This window comes from Erythrolamprus reginae, chromosome 5, assembly GCF_031021105.1.
Source record: "Erythrolamprus reginae isolate rEryReg1 chromosome 5, rEryReg1.hap1, whole genome shotgun sequence".
In the NCBI taxonomy this organism is placed as follows: Eukaryota; Metazoa; Chordata; class Lepidosauria; order Squamata; family Dipsadidae; genus Erythrolamprus; species Erythrolamprus reginae.
The window spans coordinates 12,363,561-12,381,950 of NC_091954.1; the positions used below are offsets into that span (position 1 = coordinate 12,363,561).

At 44.7% G+C, this 18,390-nt stretch overlaps 1 protein-coding gene across 1 annotated transcript in view; it reads right to left on the reverse strand.

Moving 5' to 3' along the window:
- CCDC6 (coiled-coil domain containing 6) overlaps positions 1 to 16,501 on the reverse strand; it is a 91,616-nt gene extending 75,115 nt beyond the window's left edge. Inside the window, exon 1 of the mRNA XM_070752069.1 lies at positions 16,111 to 16,501. Coding sequence (XP_070608170.1) covers positions 16,111 to 16,428 — 318 coding nt within the window. The 5' untranslated portion in view covers positions 16,429 to 16,501. The remainder of the gene's footprint in view (positions 1 to 16,110) is intronic.
- Between the last annotated feature and the right edge of the window lie 1,889 nt (positions 16,502 to 18,390).

The window sequence follows — 18,390 nt, forward strand, 5'->3', positions numbered from 1 at the left end:
TTTAGGAACTACGAACATTGTTAGCTTTAGAAAACTATTTAGAAAAGAAAGTTTCAGGCAACAGATTTAATTTCCCCAACAAATAATCATTTGACTTCAAAGATCGAGTGGGAAATAAGAGTGGTCTGAACATTTAAGTACAGTTGCAAGTCGTTTCCCCCTGCCCCCCCCCCAGGCTATTGTAACTGAATCACTGTTAAATAGTTATAAGTCAAGGACTAATTCTACTTTTCCCTCCATCCTTCTACTCTGCTTCTCCTTTGCAGGATAAAGGGGTGGGAAGCCCTCAGTTCCCAAAGCCACCTTGTGTTGTGTTTGGGCCTGGGCCAGCCGTTGCTCCCACAGATGGGAGAGACGCGGCACAAAGCGAATGTGAAAGCCTGGCTGATAGCCAGGAAGATGTGGCAGACAGCCAGGAAGACGTGGCAGACAGCCAGGAGGACGAGGCCACTGGTACGCAGGATTCAGCAGACAGCCCAGGGGATTTGACATACAGTCCCTCAGACAGTCTTTCGTCTCTGGATTCTTCTGCAGATCAATATATTGATCTGCATAGCAGAAGAGCTATGCAGAGAAGGGGTCGACTGAAGGAGTATTACAAGTCATCAGAGTAGCACCTGGGCTGGGTGTGGTTCTTATACTGAGGGCTGGGTGTGGTTCCCTTAATGAGGGCTAAAGGGATAAAAGGGAACAGAGGCCCAAGGCAAACTGTGGCTGTTTATCTGTGTTATTTTGTGGTTCCTGCTCTGAAGTTTCTGTTCCGTGCCATTGGAGTTTTCAACCCAGCTTTTTCAGACAAGTGGGAGGTGAAACCTCTGGGACTTGCTGTTTGCTTCAAAGATTCAAAAGGACTCCTAAAACGTCTTTGCTCATTCCAGGTCGTCTTTGTTTGTTTTTTCCTGTGTTTTTGTATGCAGCTGAAGTAAGCCTTGCACTATCATTGTTTTCGGACACTAAGAACTGTTTTGAGTAACCCTTTTTAAAAATTTAATACAAGTTTGCTGATTAGCAGAGCACGTGTGTGTTTGATTTCTTTTCCTTGGACTATTACTCATTGCCTGAGCCAGTCAGGCAGAACACCTTGGGCTCACCTTGGCAGTAGATGACCTTTGGGGCAAGGAAAGTCCCACTGACAGCAAGACCAGGTAGACTCCCTAACAGGAGAGCATGTTGGTAAATTAAAGAAGGCTGCTATTTTGCAAGTTGTTTTCTTGCAACCTCTCCATAGAAAGCAACTGGAAAAACAGAATGTGGTAGAAGACACAGTGCTGGTGTCAAAAGGCTGGCAGGAAAGAAGGATTATTCCTGGCCACTTGAAATAAGCTTACCGGCCACAATATTTAGCATTTCTGCCCTGTAAGCTGCAGAGTTCAGTGGGTGGTGGCTTTTCATAGCACACTTGGAGGAGAGACAAAAGAAAAAAAAACACATCAAATTTTCAGTGTGCTGGAAATGTTTTATGGAGGGAACATGTCACCAGAAAGAATTGCTAAAATGTTTAAGGATAGGAGTATGAAGTGTTGGAAATGTCAACAGATTCCAGGACCCTTTTACCATATGTGGTGGTCATGTACAGAAGCAAAAACCTTTTGGACTATGGATTGAAGAAATGGTGAAACAGAAATTAGCACCTAAGCCTGAAATATTTCTCTTAGGTATTTTGCCAGACAATTTAAGCAAAGGAGACTCATACCTGATAGTACATATAACGACAGCAGCAAGAATCACTTTTGCGCAGAAGTGGAAAGGATCTAAGATTCTATCAGAAGATGTTCTCCAAAAAAAATTGGGCTGTGCTGAGATAAGTATAATGACAATGAAACTTAAGATTTTAGATAGATAGATAGATAGATAGATAGATAGATAGATAGATAGATAGATAGAAGATAGATAGAAAGAAGATAGATAGAAAGAAGATAGATAGATAGATAGATAGATAGATAGATAGATAGATAGAAAGTAGATAGATAGATAGATAGATAGATAGATAGATAGATAGATAGAAGGTAGATAGATAGAAAGATAGATAGAAGATAGATAGGTAGAAAGAAAGAAGATAAATAGATAGATAGATAGATAGATAGATAGATAGATAGATAGATAGTTAGATAGAAGATAGATAGATAGATAGAAAGTAGATAGATAGACAGACAGACAGACAGACAGACAGACAAACAAACAAATACATAAATTCATCTATGCTCCTGAAATTCTGAACATACAGACGTCTTTTGGCTGAGTTCTGGCAGTGTAAGATGACATCAGTAATGGGCCGCACACGGTACGACTGGGATCGCCAAATAGTTAGTAAAAACAGCAATGTGTGCACAGCTGCGGTCCTCGAACACAAGGCTGCTATGCATACGCAGCAAGCGAAATCTTGCACAAGGATGCTCGAACGCATGAGATTTTGGCAATTTGGCGCGGAAGCAAAGAAATAGGTGAAAACTGTCGGATTCCTGCGCATGCAAGCACCTTCGTGCGAGATTTTTGCTTCTGTGTGCATATGTGGAAGCCAAATCTCATGCCAGGGGTATGCCCCCATGCCAAATGCCCAACCACCACTGAGAGCGTACCGGGAGCACTGGTGGCGGGTGGCCCCTCAGTTGATGACATCACTAAGAGATTATTTCAGGGAGACAGCATAATGTAAGCCTGTGTGAGTGTGTGCACTCGCAATGCTCCTTTTTAAGCATCTTCTCAAAATTCCTTATCTATCTCTCTATCTATCCATCCATCCATCCATCCATCTATCTATCATCTATCCATCCATCCATCCATCCATCCATCCATCCATCCATCCATCTATCATCTATCTATCATCTATCCCAGTGTTTCCCAACCTTTTTTGAGCTGCGGCACATTATTCATTTTTTCAAAATCCTGGGGAACATTGAAAGGGGGGCGGGCTAAAGAAAAGTTTGGACAAAAAACCCCTCTCTCTTCCTCCCTTTCACTCTATTTCTCCCTCTTTCTCTCTTTTCCTTCCTTCCCTCTCTCCATCCCTCTTTCTTTCTTTCTTCCTCTCTTTTTTGCTCTTTCTCTCTCCTTCCTTCCCTTCCTCTCTGTCTTTCTCTCTCCCTTGCTCTCTCTCTCTGTCTCTCTTGCTATCTCTTTCTTCCTTTTTTCTCTCTTTCTTGCTCTCTCTCTCTCTTTCACTGTCTCTTGCTATGTGTCTCTTTCTTTCTCTTTGCCTCTCTTGCTATCTCTCTGTCTCTCTTGCTAAGTCTCTTTTTCTCTCTTGCTATGTCTCTCTCTCTTTCTTTCTTTCTTTCTCTCTGCCTCTCTTGCTATGTCTCTCTTTCTCTTTCTCTGTCTCTCTTTCTCTGCCTCTCTTGCTATGTCTCTCTTTCTCTTTCTCTTTCTCTGTCTCTCTTTCTCTGCCTCTCTTGCTATGTCTCTCTTTCTCTCTCTGCCTCTCTTATATGTCTCTTTCTTTCTCTCTTTCTCTCAGCTGACTGCAAGCGGGAGCCCTGACGGCGGCAGCTGGACGTGCTGCTGGACGCCGTATATGCCAGGCGTCCAGCAGCACATCCAACCGCCACCGTCAGGGCTCCCGCTTTCAGTCAGCTGAGAGAGAGAGAGCTCCCTCTCGCCACCGCCTGGAGCTCCCACTTGCCGCCGCCATCTCCCCGCGACTGCCTGCGGCCGCTGCAGCCACCACCACCCCACTCCCACCGCCAGTGCCCTCCCGCCGGGCCCCAAAGGACACTTGCCGCCGACGCCAGGGAAGCTCCAGCTGGGCGGGGCGCTGCCGGTGCCTCGGACCTGGGGCTCCCACTCGCAGCTGTCCCCTCTTGCCCGATGCCGCGGTTTCTGGTGCTCTCCTGCTGGGCCCCAAAGCAGGAAGACGGGGAAAAGGCGCGAAGAATGAAGCTCTCCTTCTTCCTGCCTTCCTTCTTTGGGGCCCAGCAGGAGAGCGCCGAAAACCGCGGCATCCGGCAGGAGCCGGGGGACAGCTGCGAGCGGGAACTCCAGGTCGGCACCGGCAGCGCCCCGCCCAACTGGAGCTTCCCTAGGAGCTTTGCGGCACACCTGGCTGTGTCTCGCGGCACACTAGTGTGCCGCGGCACACCGGTTGGGAAATGCTGATCTATCCATCCATCTATCATCCATCTATCATCCATCCATCCATCCATCCATCCATCCATCTATCCATCGATCTATCTATCTATCGATCTATCTATCATCTATCTATCTTTTTATCTATCTAGCTATCTATCTATCTTTCTCTATCTATCTATCTATCTATCTTTCTCTATCTATCATCTATCTATCTATCTATCTATCTATCTATCTATCTATCTATCTATCTATCTTTCTATCTATCTATCTTTCTATCTATCTATCTATCTATCTATCTATCTATCTATCTATCTATCTATCTATCTATCTATCTATCTATCTATCTATCTATCTATCTATCTATCTATCTGATTTGTATGCCGCCCCTCACAACAATAAAACAATACAAGACAAATCTAATAATTTTAAAACAGTAAAAAAAAAACGTTATTAAAGCAGACATGCACACAAACATACCATGCATAAATTGTATAGGCCCGAGGGAGATGTCTCAATTCCCCCATGCCTGACGGCAGAGGTGGGTTTTAAGGAGTTTACGAAAGGCAAGGAAGGTGGGGGCAGTTCTAATCTCAGGGGGGAGCTGTTTCCAGAGGGTCAGGGCCGCCACAGAGAAGGCTCTTCCCCTGGGACCCGCCAAACGACATTGTTTAGTCGACGGGACCCGGAGAAGGCCAACTCTGTGGGACCTAACCGGTCACTGGGATTCGTGCAGCAGAATATCCCGGAGATATTCTGGTCCGATGCCAAGAAGGGTTTTATAGGTCATAACCTATATGGCAGGGGTAGGCAAAGTTGGCTCTTCTATGACATGTGGACTTCAACTCCCAGAATTCCTGAGTTATCATGATTGACTCAGGAATTCTGGGAGTTGAAGTCCACAAGTCATAGAAGAGCCAACTTTGCCTACATCTCTTATATGGCAATGGTGTTAATGAAGAAAATAAAGTGGACTCTGAAGAAAAAGCATTTGATCATTGTTTAGAAACATAGAAACATAGAAGACTGACGGCAGAAAAAGACCCCATGGTCCATCTAGTCTGCCCTTATACTATTTCCTGTATTTTATCTTACAATGGATATATGTTTATCCCAGGCATGTTTAAATTCAGTTACTGTGGATTTACCAACCACGTCTGCTGGAAGTTTGTTCCAAGGATCTACTACTCTTTCAGTAAAATAATATTTTCTCATGTTGCTTTTGATCTTTCCCCCAACTAACTTCAGATTGTGTCCCCTTGTTCTTGTGTTCACTTTCCTATTAAAAACACCTCCCTCCTGGACCTTATTTAACCCTTTAACATATTTAAATGTTTCGACCATGTCCCCCCTTTTCCTTCTGTCCTCCAGACTATACAGATTGAGTTCATTAAGTCTTTCCTGATACGTTTTATGCTTAAGACCTTCCACCATTCTTGGAGCCCGTCTTTGGACCCGTTCAATTTTGTCAATCTCTTTTTGTAGATGAGGTCTCCAGAACTGAACACAGTATTCCAAATGTGGCCTCACCAGCGCTCTATATAAGGGGATCACAATCTCCCTCTTCCTGCTTGTTATACCTCTAGCTATGCAGCCAAGCATCCTACTTGCTTTTCCTACCGCCCGACCACACTGCTGACCCATTTTGAGACTGTCAGAAATCACTACCCCTAAATCCTTCTCTTCTGAAGTTTTTGCTAACACAGAACTGCCAATGCAATACTCAGATTGAGGATTTCTTTTCCCCAAGTGCATTATTTTACATTTGGAAACATTAAACTGCAGTTTCCATTGCTTTGACCATTTCATGTTCTTGTTCTTTCTTTCTTCTCTTTCCATGGTGCTCAGTCCGAGGTGTAGAAGATAAATTGGGGTGATTACGACGGCTTCTTTTTTTTAATTATTAAAGGGAAAACAGGACCTTCTTCTTAGCAACCGAGAAGACTGATGTAATGCCACTCTCCATTTCATATTCCTTCAGGTTATCCTTCAAAATCTAATTGATGACTATTACTTTGAGATTCAGAGTATATTTTTAGCGACGGTATTAACCCCTGAATGTTTTAAATGAATAAGCTGTCAATCTTTAAACCGAAAATGACAGCAAGGACCAACATCTTTCACGCAAGGCTCATTCAAACCATTATCACCTGTTTTTTTTTGGGGGGGGGGGGGTGCTTTGCTTTTATCTGATGCTGAACACCGCTTAACATTCATGACTCATGATTATGAAGGGCAATCTTTGAATATTTATGGCTGGATGGCTGGCTGATCACGCTCACGTCTTGCAACACAAGAGTTCATCAACAAACGGAGCATTTAGCTATGACTAAATAGGGCACAAGAAAAACAAATGACGGGGAAAGAGATTAAGGAAGGGGAGGAAGCCATAGGTCTAAAATTAAGAGGCACAAGAAATAACAACAATCTTGGAAAGTTAAGCTAACAGCGGTTATGTTGGAGTAAAAAAAATTAGAATCAAATTATGGTGAACAATATTAGCTTTTGTTTTTGGAGGTACAGTGATACCTCGTCTTACAAACGCCTCGTCAGACAAATTTTTCGAGATACAAACCCAGGGTTTAAGATTTTTTTGCCTCTTCTTACAAACTATTTTCACCTTACAACCCCCCCCGCCACCACTGGGATGCTCCGCCCCCGGACTTCCGTTGCCAGCCCGTTTTTGCACTGCTGGGATTCCCCTGAGGCTCCCCTCCATGGGAAACCCCACCTCCAGACTTCTGTGTTTTTTCGATGCTGCAGGGGAATCCCAGCATCGCAAAAACGAGCGCTTTGTTGGCAATGGAGGTCCGGAGGACTTCAGTGTTTTTGCAATGCTGCGATTTCACTGATGCTCCCTTCGCTGGGAAACCCCACCTCCGGACTTCCACTGCCAGCAAAGTGCTCGTTTTTGCGATGCTGGGATTCCCCTGCTGGGATTCCCCTGCAGCATAGCAAAAACACAGAAGTCCAGAGGTGGAGATTCCCATGGAGGGGAGCCTCAGGGAAATCCCAGCAGCGCAAAAACGGGTGCTTCGGCTGGCAAAAGGGGTGAATTTTGGGCTTGCACACATTAATTGCTTTTCCATTGATTCCTATGGGAAACATTGTTTCGTCTTACAAACTTTTCACCTTAAGAACCTCATCCCGGAACCAATTAAGTTTGGAAGATAAGGTATCACTGTACCTTTTTTGTGTGTGACATATACCAGTCTTATGTAAGTAAATGTCACAATAATAAGAATTTTTGGAAGAGCCATTGTTAGTTCAAAATTTGAGAATATGCCATACGTCTGCTAATCATGAGGTGAGTCAGGACAGAAAACGCTCAGGGAAAGGTGGAAGGAATAGAGAGAGGTTGAGGGGGAGCGAAGGAGTGAAAGGATAGGAGGAGAACAGTACAAGAGTAGAAGGGACAAAAAGTGGGGTACACTGATGATTGTTGATGTAAGTGCAGAATAAGATACAGTGATACCTCGTCTTACAAACGCCTCTTTTCGAGATACAAACCCGGGGTTTAAGATTTTTTTGCCTCTTCTTACAAACTATTTTCACCTTACAAACCCACCACCGCCGCTGGGATGCCCCGCCTCTGGTCTTCCGTTGCCAGCGAAGTGCCCGTTTTTGCGCTGCTGGGATTCCCCTGAGACTCCCCTCCATGGGAAACCCCACCTCCGGACTTCCGTGTTTTTGTGATGTTGGAGGGGAATCCCAGCAGCGGAATCCCAGCAGTGCAAAAATGGCGCTTCGCTGGCAACTGAGGTCCGGAGGTGGGGTTTCCCAGCGAGGGGAGCCTCAGTGAAATTGCAGCATCACAAAAACACAGAGGTCCGGAGGTGGGGTTTCGAGGACTTCTGTGTTTTTGCGATGCTGCGATTTCACTGATACTCCCTTCGCTGGGAAACCCCACCTCCAGACTTCCGTTGCCAGCGAAGAGCTCATTTTTGCGATGCTGGGATTCCCCTGCAGCATCGCAAAAACACAGAAGTCCGGAGGGAGGGGAGCCTCAGGGAAATCCCAGCAGCGCAAAAACGGGCGCTTCGGCTGGCAAAAGGGGTGAATTTTGGGCTTGCCCGCATTAATTGCTTTTCCATTGATTCCTACGGGAAACATTGTTTCATCTTACAAACTTTTCACCTTAAGAACCTCGTCCCGGAACCAATTAAGTTTGTAATACAAGGTATCACTGTACAGTGGAACCCCGACATAAGAGCTGCTCTACTTAAGAGCAACTCGAGATAAGAGCTGGGAGGGGAGAGATATTTTTGTTCTACTTACAAGCCCAAATTCGAGATACAAGCGCCAAGGAGCTGTCTCCTGAAGCCAAACGCTAACTTCCGCGTTCGGTTTCAGGAGACAGCTGCGAAGCGGCGCGCATGTTTTAAAAGGTTGCAGCCGGCCTGGGGGGCTCGGGGGGGTCCTTGCAGCTTTCTTTCTTGCTCTTTTTCTTTCTCTCTTTTACCTTCCCTTCCTCTATTTCTTCTTTTCTTTCTCCTTCCCACCTTCTTCCCTCCCTCCCTCCCTTCACTCATTCCTCTCTTACTCTCCCCTTTCATAAGTTTCCTTGCTTCCTTCCTCTGTTCCTGTCCCTTCCCCCTTTCTTTCTTTCTTTCTTGCTTTCTTTCTTGCTCTTTTTCTTTCTCTCTTTTACCTTCCCTTCCTCTATTTCTTCTTTTCTTTCTCCTTCCCACCTTCTTCCCTCCCTCCCTCCCTTCACTCATTCCTCTCTTACTCTCCCCTTTCATAAGTTTCCTTGCTTCCTTCCTCTGTTCCTGTCCCTTCCCTCTTTCCTTCCTTCCTTCCCACCCTCCGTCCATTCATTCACCCATTCCTTTCTTGATCGCTTAAAGCCGGTCCCTGGTGCAAAAAGGGTTGGGGACCTCTGTCCTACAGGATTGGGTGGCAGAGAAGTTGAACATATGTAAATTTAAAAGTTTAAGAAAGTTTACAAGTTAAGTGAAAGAAACTTCATTATTCATTTATATGTACATGTACATTTCTTCATTAAAAACATGTCTTTCTGCATAATTTAGACTAACTTTGTGAGTTTTTTGAGGGCTGGAACCAATTAAAATTATTTACATTAATTCCTATGGGGAAAAGTCGTTTGAGATAAGAGCTGCTCGACTTAAGAGCCCAGGTCCGGAACGAATTAAACTCGTATCTCGAGGTACCACTGTATTGGCTTCTGAATGATTGAGAAAAATGTATATCTATGTATTTTATTTTAATATTTTTAAGGCATACACATATTGATTTGTATGTGAGGATGTGAAGTTTGTGGAGAAAAATGTAAAAAAAACATTGCAAAAACAAACAGAGCAAACAAACTTGTAAATTATAGTTCTGCAATATCAGAATGACCCTTATGAACTTACACACAGGTAAATGGCTATTAAATTTTCAGCGTATATGCATGCTCTATAGCACTACAAAAGGAAGAAGTAATTTGAGGAGAAATACCATAATTAATTAATTAATTAATTAATTAATTTATTTATTTATTTATTTATTAGATTTGTATGCCGCCCCTCTCCGAAGACTCGGGCCGGCTCATAACAGCAATAAAAAACAATATAACAGTGGAACAAATCTAATATTAAAAACATATAAAACCCTATCATTATTTTAAAAAAATAATAATTTGCAAGGTATCAGGTAAGAATTTATTTGTGGTGACTTTGGAGCACTGTATTTATAAGGGAACAAGTCCATCATGATAAAGAAAGGAGTTAGATTATTTTTTAATATTTACATTTTAATCAGCCAGCATTCTGACTGCCACTCTAAATTTGTGGAGATTAATAATATACGTTATTATTTTTATGGCTTGAATTCTGCTGTCATAAATTGGTTTTTAATGGGATAACTTTGAAATCCAGGTAATTAATACTAATGTAATGCATAGAACCATGTGATTATTAACTTTCTATTGTACGCTTGGTATGTCTCATTAGAAGTTCCCTAAATAAATACAAATTGTTAGAAGAAACTTACAGAATTGTGAACTAAAGGACCTTCTCCTGGTCTACTTCAGCATTTTTTTACACGGTTTTTCAGTGCAACTTGTTTGCATGCAAAATGGGCATTCGTATGATTAGAACTCTCTTTGGTGTTACAAGGTGAAAATGCCCATCAGATAACTTCTGATTAGACATGCCACATTATATTAATTTCTGATTTCCTGGAAAGAAATCTCAATAACCTTGAACTGGATCCTGGACACTATAATTCAGGACATACATCAAACGCTTACTATTTCGGACACAAACACACACACACACACCGCAATGGATCCAATCTTCAGAAGCCATAGCTACTCAAACATTAGGACTGTGAAGGATCCATCCAATGAGATCCTTCGGCATGTCCATTTCTAACACCAGAGGACATTTCAAAGGAGGAGAGGAGTTCCACATGCAACTCAACTCTCCACTCAACTATCTATCTATCTATCTATCTATCTATCTATCTATCTATCTATCTATCTATCATCTATCTATCTCTATATCTATCTATCTATCTCTATATCTATCTATCTATCTATCTCTATATCTATCTATCTATCTATCTATCATCTATCTATCTATCTATCTATCTATCTATCTATCATCTATCTATCTATCTATCTATCTATCATCTATCTATCTATCTATCTATCTATCTATCTATCTATCTATCTCTATCTATCTATCTATCTCTATCTATCTATCATCTATCTATCTCTATCTATCTATCTATCTATCTATCTATCTATCTATCTATCTATCTATCTATCTATCTATCTATCTGTCTATCTATCTTCATTGCTTATTTGACCCCTATGACAATCATTAAGTGTTGTACCACATGATTCTTGACAAATGTAGATTTTATTTTATGTACGTTGAGAGCATATGCACCAAGACAAATTCCTTGTGTATCCAATCAGACTTGGCCAATAAAAATTCTATTCTATTCTATTCTATTCATATCTATCTATCTATCTATCTATCTATCTATCTATCTATCTATCTATCTATCTATCTCTATCTATCTATCTATCTATCTATCTATCTATCTATCTACCTACCTACCTACCTACCTACCTATCTATCTATTCGATTTTTATGCGGCCCTTCTCCTTAGACTCAGGGCGGCTTACAACATGTTAGCAATAGCACTTTTTAACAGAGCCAGCCTATTGCCCTCACAATCCGGGTCCTCATTTTACCCACCTCGGAAGAATGGAAGGCTGAGTCAACCTTGAGCCGGTGATGAGATTTGAACCGATCTACAGTCAGCTTCAGTGGCCTGCAGTATAGCACTCTACCTGCTGTGCCACCCCGGCTCCTCTTTACAGCTTAGTCCAGAAATGAAATTGGCTTGCTGGTTTATTCTCAGAGCCTTATGACAGCAGGGAATAGCACATCAGCTTTATCACTGCCTGTTACAGACAGACAGACTTTGGGAAGTCAAAGTGATTCTGCAGGTCACTGTAGCATTTCAAGCAATAATAGAAAGCAGACCAAATGAGCTCCCAGGGGACAAGCAATAAGTGTGCCTGCACCTCGGGTTCTTGTCGGTTATACAGTGATCCCTCGAGTATCGCGAGGGTTACATTCCAAGACCTCTCGCGATAATCGATTTTTCGCGATATAGTGGTGCGGAAGTAAAAACACCATCTGCGCATGCACGCCCTTTTTTCCATGGCCACGCATGCGCAGATGGTGGAGCCGGGGAGCGATGAAAGTGCGGAAGCCGACAAAGATTGCTTTGAATGTCGGCTGCCCCCGCCCCCCCAGCGCGTCCGGCGCCCTCGCCGCTATCGCCCGCCGGCCGCTCGCCCGCCTGCCCGCTCCACCCCTCTCACCGGCTTTCGGACACGGGTCCTCCTGCAGCAGCCCTGCCGAGCAGATCAGCTGCTGCTGCGGCCGAAGAAACCTTCCCTGGGTCTTCCCCGCCGCCCACGCAAAGGGGAAGCCCCGATCTTCGGCTCCTCGCTGCTGCCCGCTGCTCGCCCGCCCGCCGCCCGAGAGCAAGAGGGGGAGAGATAGAGAAAGAGAGAGAAGGAAAGAAAGAGATGAGAGAGGGAGGAAGAGAGTGTGAGAGAGGAAGAAGCGAGAGAGAAAGAGAGAGAGAAAGAAAGATGAGAAAGGAAGGAAGAGAGTGACGTCATCGGGTGGGAAAAACCGTGGTATAGCAAAAAAAACCGTGGAGTATTTTTTAATTAATATTTTTTGAAAAATCGTGGTGTAGCCGTTTCGCGAAGATCGAGATCGCGAAAATCGAGGGATCACTGTACCTTGAAACCTAAGTCACAAGGAGGCATGCATTTCTGTCCTAAAAGAGAGATTTTTTAAAAAATTATGAGTCCTAATTAGGTGGAAGTAGGAGCCCTTATCCATAGATCTTATTATTTGAGAAGCATTACGTTATCTTTTAGTTCATCCTGCCTATCCTCTGCTTCTTTGATTTCTGACAGTATCAAAATAGGTGAGAAAGTGTGGTCGGGCGGTAGGAAAAGCAAGTGGGATGCTTGGCTGCATAGCTAGAGGTATAACAAGCAGGAAGAGGAAGATTGTGATCCCGCTGTATAGAGCGCTGGTGAGACCACATTTGAAATACTGTGTTCAGTTCAGAAGCAATTTTTCCCATAGCAATCAATGTAAAAGCAAATAATGCATGCGATTGGGGAAACCACAGGGAGGGTAGAGGCCTTGTTTTCTCCCTGGAGATTCCTAGAGAGGCCCCATGGAGGCTTCTCCCTGCCTTTTCCGGTTACATTTTTGTAGGCTCGGGTTTTTAAGTGGAAAATAGTTATTGAGAAGAGGCAAAAAAATCTTGAACTCCAGGTTCTTAACTAGAAAAGTTCGTAAGTAGAGGCGTTCTTAGGTAGAGGTACCACTGTATGTATGTATGTATGTATGTATGTATGTATGTATGTATGTATGTATGTATGTTTCGTAAACTACTCAAGACTCACTTATACCGCCAGGCATGGGGGAGTTGAGACACCTTTCCCCCAGGTTTTTTTATACTTTGTTTTATGTTTGGTATGAATGTGCTGTTTAGATTTTTTAAATAATGATAGGGTTTTATATGTTTTTTAATATTAGATTTGTTTCATTACTATTTTGTATTTTATTATTGTTGTGAGTCGCCCCGAGTCTTTGGAGAGGGGCGGCATACAAATCTAATTAATAATAATAATAATAATAATAATAATAATAATAATAATAATAAAAAATATGTATGTATGTATGTATGTATGTATGTATGTATGTATGTATGTATCTATGTAACAAACATATTTTTGTTGATAATGAAAATGAAGGGAGACTAGTATAGATCTATTTCAAGCTATTGAGCTCTCATCAGCTAGCCATACCCCCATTGGGATTTGAACCCAGGGCAGGCTGCTTATAAAGCAGTAGCTTTTATCTCTAAGTCAGTGTTTCCCAACCTTGGCAACTTGAAGATATTTGGACTTCAACTCCCAGAATTCCCCAGCCAGCGAATGCTGGCTGGGGAATTCTGGGAGTTGAAGTCCAGATATCTTCAAGTTGCCAAGGTTGGGAAACACTGCTCTAAGCTGTAGGTTCTCCTCCTGTGTGTGTATGCATATTTTCCTGGTTGTCTCCCACGGTGACTTCCTCCCTTAGCAATTTCCAACACAAAAACACTTACACACTACACAACACATTACACATGGCTCTTACACACTCTATCTAGAAACCACCAAAAGGTCTGGCCTAAGTAGAAGGAAAGCCCAGAAACACCTGGCAGGGCAAAGACAGACAGACAGCGCTGCCTGCCCAGATTAGAAAATCAGCCATGCTGCAGATCTGTTTTGCCCCCAGTGGAATCTGATGATGAAGACTCCTCTGACCAAGAAGACATGAGTGACAGGGAGTAGGAGAGTGTGGCAGACAGCTCAGAAGGAGATCAATTATCTAGCTCCTCCTTGGATTCGGAACAAGAGTTAATGATACAGCCACGCATGCGGAGCGCGATGCATAGGCAGCAACAACTGAGAGATTATTATCAAAGAAAATGAGGCCACCTGTGGTTGGGTGGGGCTGTGGTAATTAGTGAGGCTGCTATAAATAGTAGCCTGTGGGTTTGGCCATTGTGGAGGATTATCTGATCATTGTGTTTCTTGCCTGCCTTGCTGACTTTGACCTTTTGTGTGCTGATTTTTCCCCGCTTTGAAACTAAACCAGGGCAAAGTGTGTTTCACTTTGTGAAAGAAGAAGGACTGTGAATTGCCTCACAGCTGCAAGCTAAGTATCTCAGAACTGATAAGGGACTTGTACAAATTACCAGTTTGTTTGGAGACGAGTGCTCTTTGCTATACAAAAAGAGGGCTTCGTTTATTTGCATTTTTGCTATAAAGAACATTGTTTTGAATTTTCAAACGTGTGTGTGTGTCTGAAATTTGTATCTGTGAATTTTCGGGAGGATTCTACCAGAGAGCTCGACAGAACAGGTATGGGACAAATGGGGCTGCCAGAAGGGAAGGAAGAGGGCCAGGCAGCTGCAAACCATGAATCCTGCGTGGTATTCTTGCCTTCATCTGGATTGCCTGCGGGCCTGAGCTGGGAGTCAGAAGCAGCCCCCTTCTCACCTTGGAGCAGCTGGGGTGGGAGGAGGAAGAGGAGAAGGGGCCGGAGGAAGAGGGTAAGTGACTAGGTGGCTCAGTGGCTTAGACACTGAGCTTGTCCATCAGAAATGTTGGATGTTCGGCGGTTCGAATCTCAATCTCCTGTGTGAGCAGGGGTGTTGGGCTAGACCAGGGGAAGGCAAAGTTGGGTCTTCTATGACGTGTGGACTTCAATCATGCTAGCTCAGGAATTCTGCAACTTGAAGTCCAGATGTCATAGAATTAGATGGATTAGATCAGGGGTCTCCAACCTTCGCCACTTTAAGCCTGGAAGGACTTCAACTCCCAGAATCCCCCCAGCCATCTTCCTTGCCACTTTAAAGCCTGGAGGACTTCAACTCCCAGAATCCCCCAGCCACCTTCCTTGGCCACTTTAAATTGGCTTCGGTCCTTACCGGCCTTCCACAAAGCTATAAAGACTTGGCTTTTCCAGCAGGCCTGGGCTGTTGATCAAATGAGATACTGCCTAGATCCGGCCATATGTGAATGTGAGAGTATGTATATTTTTAATAGGGTTTTTAATGAAATGTTTTTATGCTGTTTTAAAAATTGTCTCTTACTTGCTGGAAGCCGCCCAGAGTCCTTCAGGACTTGGCGGCATATAAGATAGATAGATAAATAGATAGATAGATAAGATTAGATAGGTAGGTAGGTAGGTAGATTAGATAGAGAGATTAGATAGATAGATAGATAGATAGATAGATAGATAGATAGATAGATAGGTAGATATATAGATAGAGATTAGATAGAGAGAGAGATTATATATATATATATATATGTATATATATATATATATATATATATATATATATATATATAGAGAGAGAGAGAGAGAGAGAGAGAGATTAGATAGGTAGATAGATAAATAAATAAATAGAGAGAGAGATATTAAATAGATAGATAGGTAGATAGATAGATAGATAGATAGATAGATTACATAGAGATTATAGATAGATAGATAGATAGATAGATAGATAGATAGATAGATAGATAGATAGATAGATAGATAGATAGATAGATTGATTAGATAGACAGACAGACAGACAGACAGACAGACAGACAGACAGACAGACAGACAGAGAGCCTGGAGGACATCAACTCCCAGAATCTCTCAGCGAGCAAATTAAAGAAGCATTACTGGCTGGAAGAAATCTGGGAGTTGAAGTCCTGCAGCATTTAAAGTGGCCAAGGTTGGGAGACCCCCCTGGTCTAGATGGCCTCCAAGATCCCTTTCCAACTCTGTCAAGTGTTCCCAAAGGGACCTGGGGGGCGGAGCCCTGGGCCAGATCCAGAGGGAGGGTCCCTCGGGGGTGGGCGGGGCGACAGAAAGCCCCGCCCCCACTGTCCCCCCCCTCCCCCGGGGCCTGCCTGCCTGGGTGCGGGCGAACGGGCGGGGCACTCACGATGGTGACGCTGGCCTTGCGCAGGTCTCGGTTCTCCTCCTGCAGCGCTTTGCACTTGAGCTTGTAGGTCTCCAGCTCGATCTTCAGCACCTTGTTCTCCTGCTGCAGGGAGGCCAGCCGGTTGGTCAGCTCCTCCAGGCGGAACGGGGAGATCACGATGCCCCCCGCCTTCCCGCCGGCGCCGCCGCCCCCGGGGACCCCGCCGGCCGCCGCCGCAGCCGCCGAGCTCCCGCCCGGCCCCGACGTCGAGGCCGCCGCCGCCGGAGCCCCCGCGGCCCCGCTGCCGTCCGTGTCGCTCTCGCTGGCGCTGTCCGCCATGCCGGCCCTGGGAGGAGGGAGGGTAGGAGGGAGGCCGGGCCGAGCCAGGCGCTCCACTTGCTGCTCCGCCTGCTACCCCGCCCCGCCGACTTCCGCCTCTCTCTCGCTCTCACTTCCGTCGGCCGCCGCGCCCACAGCGGCCCCTTCGGCGCCCTCCGGAACTGCACCTTTGGGCAGCCTCCAAGCCGAAAAGAGACGCTTTCCAAGCGGTCATTGGCATCTGGTGGGAGTTAAGGCTCCGGGTGGTCTTCTTTCCATCCTTTCCAGCGGCAGAGAGAGGCTCATTGGAGGTTCCATGGTTCGAATCCCAGAGCATGTCTCCTCTTGCGTGAGCAGGAGGGTCGGACTAGATGACCTCCCAGGCCCAGAGGTGGAGCTCTTGCTTGACAATCAGGGAGTTGTGAGTTCGATCCTAGGTAGAGGCAGATGTAGGGACTCCTCTTTGGGCTGGGGTTGGACTCGATGACCTGCCATGTCCCTTAGGACTGTTAATCTGTTAGAATATACAGTCTCCTTGGCGCCAGCATCAGAGGGGAGTCTGTATGGAGAACTTCTGGATCCTTTTGGATCTGCTGGACACAATCCCTCTCCTGCCCCCAGGCAACCTAGACTACAGTGCACCCCCTAATCTCACGGATAGAAGAATTTAATTCAAAACCAGAATTTAACTGTGGTGTAAAGCAGCCTTTCTCAACCTGGTGCTGTTTCTCAATATTTCTAACCAATAGACCTGGAGACCATAAAAAAAACAAACATGGATTGTATGAGCTGGAAAGAGAGTTTATGGAATAAGCTGCAGATCTACGGGAGTGCAGAAAAGTGTTTATTCATCTGGTCCACTAGGACAGGGGTCTCCAACTTTGGCAAGTTTTAAGACTTGTGGACTTCAACTCCCAGAATCCCCCAGCCAGCTTCCTTGACCACCTTGAAGCGTGGGAGGACTTCAATTCCCAGAATTCCCCAGCCAGCTTCTTGACAAATCCACCCTTGCTTCTCAAATCACCTGTATTCCAAGGTGTTCACCTTGGAATACAGCTTCCTTGGCCACCTTAAAGTGTGGGAGAACTTCAATTCCCAGAATCCCCCAGCCAGCTTCCTTGGCCACTTTAAAGCGTGGTAGGACTTCAACTCCCAGAATCCCTCAGCCAACTTCTTGACAAATCCACCCTTGCTTCTCAGATCACCTGTATTCCAAGGTGTTCACCTTGGAATACAGCTTCCTTGGCCACCTTGAAGCGTGGGAGGACTTCAACCCCCAGAATCCCCCAGCCAGCTTCTTGATAAATCCACCCTTGCTTCTCAGATCACCAGTATTCCAAGGTGTTCACCTTGGAATACAGCTTCCTTGGCCACTTTAAAGCCTGGGAGGACTTCAATTCCTAGAATCCCCCAGCCAACTTCTTGACAAATCCACCCTTGCTGCTCAGATCACCTGTATTCCAAGGTGTTCACCTTGGAATACAGCTTCCTTGGCCACCTTGAAGCGTGGGAGGACTTCAACCCCCAGAATCCCCCAGCCAGCTTCCTTGGCCACTTTAAAGCCTGGGAGGACTTCAATTCCCAGAATCCCCCAGCCAGCTTCTTGACAAATCCACCCTTGCTTCTTACATCACCTGTATTCCAAGCTGTTCACAGATAAAAGTGCCTATCCCTCCTTCCCATTTTTGGATACTTCCTTTCTTCTTTAACCTTCTGGCACCTCTGGAGTTTCCTAAGATTATAATCTGTACTTCTGCCGGCTACTCCTGACACCTTGAGAGACATTTCAGATGACATTTGAGATTCAGATCATGGGAACACAATGTATTCACATTCCCATGGTTGCTTTTTGGGATACCTGGTTTATTCCCCCAGAAGTTGGGTGTCCTTCTCTTCCATAGAAACATAGAAGATTGATGGCAGAAAAAGCCCTCATGGTCCATCTAGTCTGCCCTTATACTATTTCCTGTATTTTATCTTAGG